Consider the following 9,537-nt stretch of genomic DNA (forward strand, 5'->3'; position numbering starts at 1 on the left):
ATTCCAAAATTCCAAATGCGATGCCAAAATACTGGAAGAACATCAACACCTCTCCTTCGAAAACAAAACTCGATCCGCATAAGTATACAATTTTAAACATCAGTTTAATTCGTATTCCATATTTACACAAAGAAGTAAACAAAAATCAGCTGAAAGAATTGATTGAAAAATGTGACCAGACTGCAATGAGCTACTTATCGAACCTATTCGAAAAATGAACCACTCAACATTATCGACAAAAACATCGATAGTCATTGTAATCGCATAGCAAAAATAATTTTGGAAAGTGCAAATTGCGAACAACGGTAATGAGCAAAGATGTTCGTTTGATATTGAATATGTGTACTTATTTTTAGATAAGAAAAACCTAAAGTTATTAGTGTGTGGTGTTTGCCCAAATTTAAGTGTTTTAAATTTCAAATAGAAAAGCAGCTGGGCTCAAGCTACCAGTAGCAGCAGCAGCAGTAATAACAAAAAACGAACGCGTCTTAGAGAAGTTTTTTGTGGGTTTGGGGGGGTGAAAAGCAGACAACGGAGCGAAGCCAGCGACAGACAACTGTGCCATTGGCATAGAAAATTTTGCATGTACACACACACACACATGCAAAGAAAGCAAAAGGAGCTCACACACACACGCACATTCATTTGATCTATTAACAATAATATAATTGCAGACGAAACTGATATACAGGGCCAGGGACGTTGACGTTGACGTCGCCGTTGCCAACGTCGTATAAATTGGAAAGTGGCAAAAAAAAAGTTAATAGCAACTACAACAATTCAGTGAGCACACAACGGTAATAGCAGTAAATATATACACACACACACACACACATGCATATGCACGCACACATGGAGGCGCTTGTTTGATTTACAATTTGGAGCAATCGAGCAAAGCAGCGAGCAAAAAAAGAAAAACAAGACATAGACAAGACAGCAACAAATTATGACGACGCGTGAAAATGTTTCGAGTCGCTTGTCCAAATTGATGCTTAACAATGCCAGCAGCAGCAACACGCCGACGACGCCAGCAGCCAATCCCAAATCCATGGTGCAATCACCGACATCGCCTGGCGAACAATCGGAGCTGAATCAACTAAAACGCGATGCGGATCCGCAATTCTCGCGTTTCGCCGACTATTTTGTGATATGTGGCTTGGATCTGGACACGGGCCTGGAGCCCGATCGTTTCGCAGGTGAGCCAGCAGCCACATCATCAGAAATTCTATTGTTCATCATATCATTTATATCATCGTCTATATATAGGTGATAATCTGCACTGCTCGCCGCTGGATCGCGCCTACAAGAGCAAACCACTAGCGCATTATCCCGAGAATGTCGCTTGGAATCCATTTGATGCGCACGGCATTTGCATGGTAGGTGCAGCAGCCTCACCCTCATGTTTGGGGTAGAGCTCTTCAACGTTTTTTCCTCAATTAAGTTCAATTGCCTGCATGACGCGACCAATTTTCCCCCGGCCCTTGCCTCCATCCCGCAGTCGGTCCCAGTATAAGTGCCCTGCACACAAATATTAAATTCATGCTCGACTGAGCTGCCTCGCTCATTGATATGAGTGCGCGTTGCGTACGAGCTGCTTTTAATTGATGCCACATTGGCAGCCAACGGCAGACGGCGACCTCTGCAGCGACGACGACGACTGCGCAGCCGATAAGCAGACGCTGCCAGCCACGAGCTCACTGCTTATCACATAAATCTTGACATGTGTTTACTTTGGTGGCCCCCGAGTGAATCGAATATATTTATAGACCATCTGTTCTTAAGCGCTTAATGTTTATGGCTACTCAAATCAGTCGCATAAATGATTCCATTATATGCATCTGGTTTTTTCCAAGATTAATATCTAATTTTAATTTAAAACTTGATTGATTGAATGAGCACTCTTGTTCATACTGCATGTCTTTCATTGTTATTGCTCTGCGCTGTTGAGCAGTTATATTTTCTATTTCCTCTTCAGAACTTTCCATTACTTCTTGACGCTTTCTCTTAAGCGCTGTACTATTAATTATTCCTTAGACTTTATCATGTAACTAATTGAGAGCCCACTGTTTCTATCATTAGGAACAAAATCATCTTAAATAATTCACTTATATTTTTTCCGGGTTTTGGCCAATCCATGCAACAAATGTTGCATCATTTTACATTTAAACAAACCCAAAAAATCTTGTAAATATTTCCTTTCTTTTTAAATTTAAGTATAAATATATTTTTTAAATAATTCACTTTATTTTTTACCTTATTAAAATTAGTGTACAAAAGTTGAATAGCAAAAATTGAAAATATTTTTTTGAGTGTAACAAATATCACTGAACATTTATAAGTTGATTTGATTGTTCGCCTTCAAGTTCCTAACAAAGATGAATTGCATTTTAGCTGTCGCTGCCACAGGGCCTGCGCTTTCGCACCCAGAAGCACAACATTGAGCCCAAGTTCCATTCGTTTGCGACGACGCGGGAGGATGGCAAACGTTGTTATGGATTCAGTCTGGTCTTCTATGAGGAGATACGCAATCGCAACATTTGCGGCGCCATCCACACGCTGCAGTCCATGTTCATAACGGAGCTGTCCAATGGGCAGCAGGCGCACTCACTGAGCCGAGTCAAGCAGGATGGACCCGTCAGTCGATCGCTGCCGCGACACTTCAAAGTTGCCGGGCAGGCGCCGCAGTCCGCACAAAGCTACTACGACATCAGCAAGGATAAGTTGTTCGTCGCCAAAAGTATATCGCTAATCTGCCAAGCGCCCTACGCGTTTGCCGCTCAGATATTCCTCAAGAATTTGTACCGGTACGTAAAAACAGCACAAGCGAAAGTCATGCTAAAAACTAGATATTCTATAGATACATACTATCTGAGAAGATAAAGCATATATATTCAATTCTGTTAGACTATTTGGCTTGTGTGCAAACAAAATGTTCTCGAATTTTTCAAAATCGAATTGTTTATTTAATGTCGTCTAGAGTATAAAATAGTATTTTAATTTTAATTAAAAAAATAACAAATTTTGATTTATCTGTTTGTTTTTGATTTATCTGTTGCAACTTTTAAAGTGGTTCATAAATAAATAAAATAATACTTGTGATTTATTTAAGTTAATATTTTGATAACAATAACAATCTTATCTGGTCCTTGTGCTTATGCAATAATATAAAATAAATATTTCTCATGTAAGTTAGAAATAACAAGTACATTTGAGTTTCTACAAGTATTTAATATATTATTATTACCAACTTACCAAAGATTCGTCTCATTTTTTGCCTTTACATCGTATTTTTATTTTAATTAATTTAAGTTTATTTTACTGATATGTCGACTTCCGTCTTTTGACACTTTTATATATTTATATTCATTATAACGATTGAGCTTTATTTAAGTTTACAATAACTATCTAATCTTGTCACGGCATTCTTTTATGCAATTATCAATGATTTTTTAATGAAAATCAAAGTAAAAGCGTCAGTTATCAGTTAAATATAATTAGTAGATTTACGTTTCTAGACATATTTATAAAATCAGTATTACCAGTCTGAAAAATCTATTAAATATATATTCCAACTTTGTTTTGCAGTTGTCTTCCACGACAGCCCGGGGCTGGCATTAGTCTCGAATCGTATGTGTACAATATCCTGTATGAAGTGATGCTACCTCAACCGGGCAAATCGATACGCGTCTATTTGCCACCGATGGAGCCGCATTTGCCGGCAATTGCGGTGATATTGCAGCGTCCAGCATTGGCCACCGAATTACCGTTGCTGGACTTTCCGTTGCGTCTGCTATTTAGTTATCTGGGTGTGGAGTGTGTCATCCAGCTACTCACCTGTGTGCTGCTCGAGAGTCAGGTGCTGCTGCGCTCGACGGGTGAGCTAAGAATGCCTTTATATTATTTCAACTATATTCCAAGGCCCTTTGTCATTTGCAGACTACCAGCGACTCATGATTGTGGGCGAGTGCATAACATCGCTGCTGTTTCCGTTCATTTGGCCGCATGTCTATGCACCGATTTTGCCGGCTGCACTGCATCATTTTCTGGATGCGCCGGTGCCGTTTGTGATGGGTCTGCATGCGGAATGCGAGGCAGCGCACAAAATTGGCAGCGAGGCTGTGCTGTGCTTCGTGGACATCGACAAGAAGCACATTCAGCTGCCCGAGGAGCTGCCCGTCTTTCCGCACAAGATGGACTTTATGGCCGAGATCATCTCTGTGCTGGACAAGTTCGAAATAGAGCGCGATCGCGCTCACGAGCCAACCCTGAAGAACGGCTACGTGGTGCGTGGCGCTGGCGGTGGCGTTGCCGATGCCATGATCTCAAGCTGCACGCTGCCCAACGGTCTGCAGGCGGCGCGTCGCAGCAAAGAGCGCTTCCATCAGCTGCAGGAGACAGTCTACACGCTTCAGTCCAGTGGTGGCTTCGTTGGCGGTTCGCCGACACAATTGCCTGGCGTCGATTATCAGCCACTGGTGGCGCATCCCTCGAAAATAGATCATGTGCCGCGCATCGCTGACTTTCTGCGTCGCAAGGGTGGGATGCGTGCCAACCAGGCGGGTGGCTCACCCGTCGGCAGTCCCACACTCTCGCTGTCCTCGTCACCGGTGGGCATCTACCATGATGTGGATGCCGTGGATGCCACGCTGCCGCCCTCGCGCATGGGCTCGTTGTCGCGACGCGGCGAGAAGCCGACACTGAATATTGTGGAGCAATACTATCAGGATTTGCGCATCAACAACTCGTTGCGTGAGATTTTTCTGAATCGTTTTGCGCACATGTTCCATGCCTACGAACACTTTGTCATCCATCCCAATCAGGCCAAGGATGAGTGGCTCTCGAATCGCGAGACGTTGCAGAATTTTGATAAATCCTCATTTCTGTCCGATCAGCCGGAGCATCATCGCGCCTTTCTCGCACGCTTCCTAGAATCTCAAATGTTCGCCACGCTAATCGACAACAAAATACTGGCCATGTGGGAGCCGCTGCCCGATGAGCAGCTACAGCTCTTCGATCAGCGCATTAAGCTACTCCGGTACGCATATAGTCATTAAAGAAGCGGAATCTAGTTTTTTTTTAATAACTTTCTCTTCTTTTGTTTTGTTGCAGTCGTCGCCATGGCGAGAACATGATCTGCACCACCAGCTATGAGCCGTGCGTGGTCAGCCAGGATTCGCAGCAGTATTTTGAGAAGCGTCTCAATTGCATTGACATCGAGGTGACGCCGCCAAGTGAGATTCTGTCCAATCGGGCTGCCTATTTTCGCAGCTTTCCGCTGCTCGAGAAGGGTGTGCTGAATCAGGAGTGCGCCTCGAGGTAGTGTTTCACCCATTTGCTTCACTCTCCAGCCCCCTCCACCTCCCACACACCCCACCAGAGCACGTACCTTATCCACAAAAATATATATAGATATATAATTGTTAATTGTTAACCCAATCATTTGCTACATTTCCCACCTCGTCCCATCTGAAGATCTTATGATGTTATTATCCGATTGTTAGACTAGCTCTATGTGTATGTGTCACTTTTTTTGAGTATTGTTATTAGTGCACCTGTTTTTCGTCTTCCATTTAGCCGTTAGTCTCTTTTTGTTCTTTTGTACATTAATTTATTGCCTTACAACGAATACTTAACAAATAAATTGCATATCTCAACAACAACCAAAACAAAACAAAACAAAATAAGACAAACGTTAATCGTTGTTCAATTTTCGTTTCTTTTTCTTTAAATGCATCTTTTCCGCTTTTTGTTCCTTGCACCCTTGCATGCAACTCCTATCCCCCTATCAAAACCCTTCCATTCCCCTCCAATCCACAATTTTATATGTTCTCTTGTAGATCCCTCAACTAATCCCAACACCATTTGTCTTTCGTTCTACTCAAAATTTCACTAAATCTTCAAACTTTAAACTCATGCCGCTAATCTCCATGAAACCATAAACAAAACAAAAAACCAATCCCCCAAACAGAGGCAACAGCCTGCGCCGCGTCAAGAATGGCAACAAGTGGCGCGCCCGGGATATTCCGTTGGATCAGAAACCGGTGAACAGCAGCAATTCGAATTCCAACTCCAACTCCAATGCGGCCATCAATCGTCTGTCGGCAAATTTGACGACGGCGGATGTGAGTCCCGCATTGATAGCCCAAGCCAACTGGACATTTGTGGAGCGTCTGCTGAAGGTAAGCATCATGCGATTATTAAATAATTAAATTTGGCTTCCAGCTGAGAATTTCTCTGTCGTTTTGGCAGGACATCAAGTCGAAGACGAAGCGCATGCTGCTCGAAAAGATGGGCAACGAGGCGGTCGCCTTGGGTCTGAAGGGTGACGGAGTTGAGGAGAATACGCTGATAGCGAGCATGTGTGATTTGCTGGAGAAGATCTGGTCGCATGGTCTGCAGAACAAACAGGGCAAATCGGCGCTTTGGTCGCATCTGCAGTCCTATCTGGAGCAGCAGGAGTCACGCAACAGCGGCGGCGGCGGAGGCAACGTGGAAACATCATCGCCCGTCTCCAGCAGTCCAAGCAGCAACAGGATGAACATTGCCAGCGCCTCGCCAGCGCTCGCCTGGAATGCGATGCGTAAACGCATGGATTGTAAGTGCCTCCAAATCCTGCTCCATTTATATGAATTGATTGTGCTTAAGCAAATCGTTTTACTTGCCAGACTTGTCCACGTTCCAAACGGACTTTGAGAGTCCGCCGAGTCCGAATCGCAGTCGGTCGCGTGATCGCAACAAGTTTGTGGGTCTGGAACAGCTGTGCCCGTTGCCCGAGTCGCTGGAGTTCGATGTCAAGTGAGTCATCCACATTTAAATGCCCAGTAGTGAGTTTGGGGCAGATCCTAGTCGGGTACTCTCAACTGGAGCACATTTGTTTGGCTTTTACATTTATTAACCTTCTGTTCCAACTGTTCTTTCCCAGAAACGTGCTAGCCATGGCAGACATCAAGACTCATATTGGTTATACGCGCGCCTGGGTGCGTCTCTCTCTGGAGAAGAAGCTGCTGTCGCGTCATTTTCGCACGTTGCTCTCCGATGAGAGTTTGTTGCGCTCGCATTACAAGAGATCCGCATTTTTGCGCTGCGAGGAGGAGAAGGAGCAGTTCCTCTACCATCTGCTGACTCTCAATACCGTGGACTACTTTAGCTTTACCAACATTTATCCCACAACGAGTAGGTTGCTCTGTCCATTTACCACTTGGCAAATTAACATTTACATTGCCTCCTCCTCCTGCTTAGAGCTGCCGTATCGCGTTGTCATTTTCCCGTCGCGCAAACACGGCTCCTATCACACCTCCAGCAATGTGTGGATCATGGTCTCCGGCACCATGAACGAAACACAACGTGTACCAGTGCCCAAGGGCTCGCTGGAGTTCATCTTCCATGTAAGTGCGACTTGTACTCGGCCATTTTCAGCTCTATTTAATTTGAATTGCTTACTTTGCATTTAGTATAAAAATCTTGGACTGCTGACCACCATGCGCATTGGACACGACAATTCGGGCCAGAGCCACAAGTGGCTGGTGGAACAGGTGGTGATGCGCAACGAGGTCACCGGACACACCTACAAGTGAGTCACATTTGATATTTTATTTCATTTCAATTCAATTACACTAACTGTGCACGCAATCTTTTAGATTTCCCTGCGGACGTTGGCTGGGCAAAGGTGTCGATGACGATTCAACGGAACGTTTGCTGGTGGGACAGCGTGTCTCCACCAGCGTGAAGAACGCTGAGCTTGTACCGCCAACACGTACACCGCCACGCACACGCAGTCCGAGCGTACAGCGTCAGGAGTCGGTGGCGCCATCGGAGATTCAGCATCAGCTTGGCAACTGCGTCAATGTGATTGTCAAGTGGCACTATAAGCCGAGTCGGGACAGGGATGTGGGCACGCTGACGCATCTGCTGTGCGGCGATGACGGACTGGTCAAATGCCTGGAGCAGGTCTTCCTTTGCGGCTTTCGGTCGTCCCGTTTCTTTGGACGCAATCTGTACATCTGGGATTACTTCAGTGAGCAGGCACATTAAATCATGTCTACATTTGATATTTCAATTGTGTGCATTGTTGCAGCCAAAATCAAGGAGCTATTCGAACAGAATTTGCAGCAGGAGTTTGATGATTCTGCGTCCAGCATGGACTCTTCCTTCAGCAATGGTAGCAGCAACAGCCTGCAGCGACGTGAGGTGAGCAGCATTTGGCGTCTATATGTGCAGCTGATGGACGAGATTAATGGCACGGCCAGCACCCTGGGCAAAGACGGCAAATTTCAGCTGCTCATTTGCCTCAGCTTGAGGTAATTCAACTTTGCATTGAGTAGCTAAAAGCAGTATTTAATTTATGTTTTTGTTTTGGTTATTGTTGCGAACAGGGAGCATCTGTTGACGCGATTGATTAAACCGATGGCCTTGACGAAGGTCACGCACGAGATGTACGAGGAGGAGAGTTTTCTGCGTCGACGCAATCTATTAACATTTCTTATACAGATTCTGGAGCCGCTCGATGATTGCCACATCGTGCTGGAGAACTCCATAACCCAGGGCATACGCATTCCATCCCAGTGCTGAGCTAAACTACCAATAGCCACCACAATCCACACAACACCCACAGACATTTGCAACCCGTGACCTAGAATACTCATATACATATTGCCCTTAAGTACATACGAAACATACGTGAGGAATCTCCTGAAATCTCCTGAAATCTCGAATTCGTTGTTAGTTTTATGTAAGCTGAGAAGACTTGTCAATCCCTTATAATCCTAATCCTAATCCTAAACACAATCACTTGCCATCCACACGCTTGCCAAGTGTACCAAGTCAAAGTGAAGCCAAAGTTGAACAAAAAAGAAAACAAATTCTGTGCAATTATGAAATTTAACCCAAAACAAAAAGACAAACAAAAAAATTGTTGTTCAATACGAAAACTGCATAGCTATAGTGTTTAAGATACTCCAATTATGTATCATCGTCTTAATATCTTGGTCAATTTATGCTAAGTTAGGACATTATTTTTCGAATGGTTGCTTTTCGTTTAGTTGATATACCAAAGAAATTTATTGTTTTCTGATACGAATTATTGTCAATTTTATGATATTATTATTGAAATTAAGTGTGAGATTATGTGAATGATGTTTTTGTTAAAAGCAAGCTTTATTTTTTTATTTCATTTAGCCAAAAAAACAAAACATTTACGAAGTTATTGAGTGTCAATAAATATACAAAAGACAGCAAAATATAAAAAAAAAGCAATTCCATTTGGTTTTATTAAAGGTAAACATATTTAAGTTGAACAAAATAATTAGGAACTAATATGTAATTGTACCGTTATAGCAGTAACATCGATGACTGAAATAAAACGCTTATCGATAACAGCATTGATAATTTGATTTTCGTAAATATCAATCAAAAAATCAATTATCTGTTGATATTAAATTATACATAATTGAATGGTACATTTGTCTGAAGCATCTTCAATTAAATAAGTTGCTAAAGCATTCATTAGATAAATGCGGTCAGTGGAAACGAGCCACTTAT

At 43.3% G+C, this 9,537-nt stretch overlaps 1 protein-coding gene across 2 annotated transcripts; it reads left to right on the plus strand.

Annotated features, from left to right (window-relative positions):
- The first annotated feature begins 623 nt into the window (after positions 1-623).
- LOC6557089 (DENN domain-containing protein 5B) lies at positions 624-9,248 on the plus strand. 2 transcript variants are annotated; one of them, XM_001985395.3, is made up of 15 exons: positions 627-1,196; positions 1,267-1,376; positions 2,392-2,804; positions 3,586-3,875; positions 3,937-5,035; positions 5,110-5,316; positions 5,969-6,179; positions 6,250-6,595; positions 6,666-6,795; positions 6,923-7,173; positions 7,240-7,385; positions 7,452-7,570; positions 7,638-8,014; positions 8,075-8,297; positions 8,373-9,248. In XM_001985395.3, the coding sequence occupies exons 1-15, from the start codon at positions 947-949 to the stop codon at positions 8,566-8,568; spliced, it is 4,368 nt and encodes a 1,455-aa protein (XP_001985431.1). In that variant the 5' UTR covers positions 627-946; the 3' UTR covers positions 8,569-9,248. The 2 variants fall into 2 exon arrangements, with proteins under 2 accessions (XP_032591593.1, XP_001985431.1); XM_032735702.2 differs by lacking the exons at positions 6,250-6,595; positions 6,666-6,795; positions 6,923-7,173; ... (3 more) ...; positions 8,075-8,297; positions 8,373-9,248 and having other exon boundaries at positions 624-1,196; positions 5,838-6,014.
- Positions 9,249-9,537: the final 289 nt, after the last annotated feature.

Source organism: Drosophila grimshawi, unplaced genomic scaffold, assembly GCF_018153295.1.
Source record: "Drosophila grimshawi isolate 15287-2541.00 unplaced genomic scaffold, ASM1815329v1 contig_44, whole genome shotgun sequence".
Lineage (NCBI taxonomy): Eukaryota > Metazoa > Arthropoda > Insecta > Diptera > Drosophilidae > Drosophila > Drosophila grimshawi.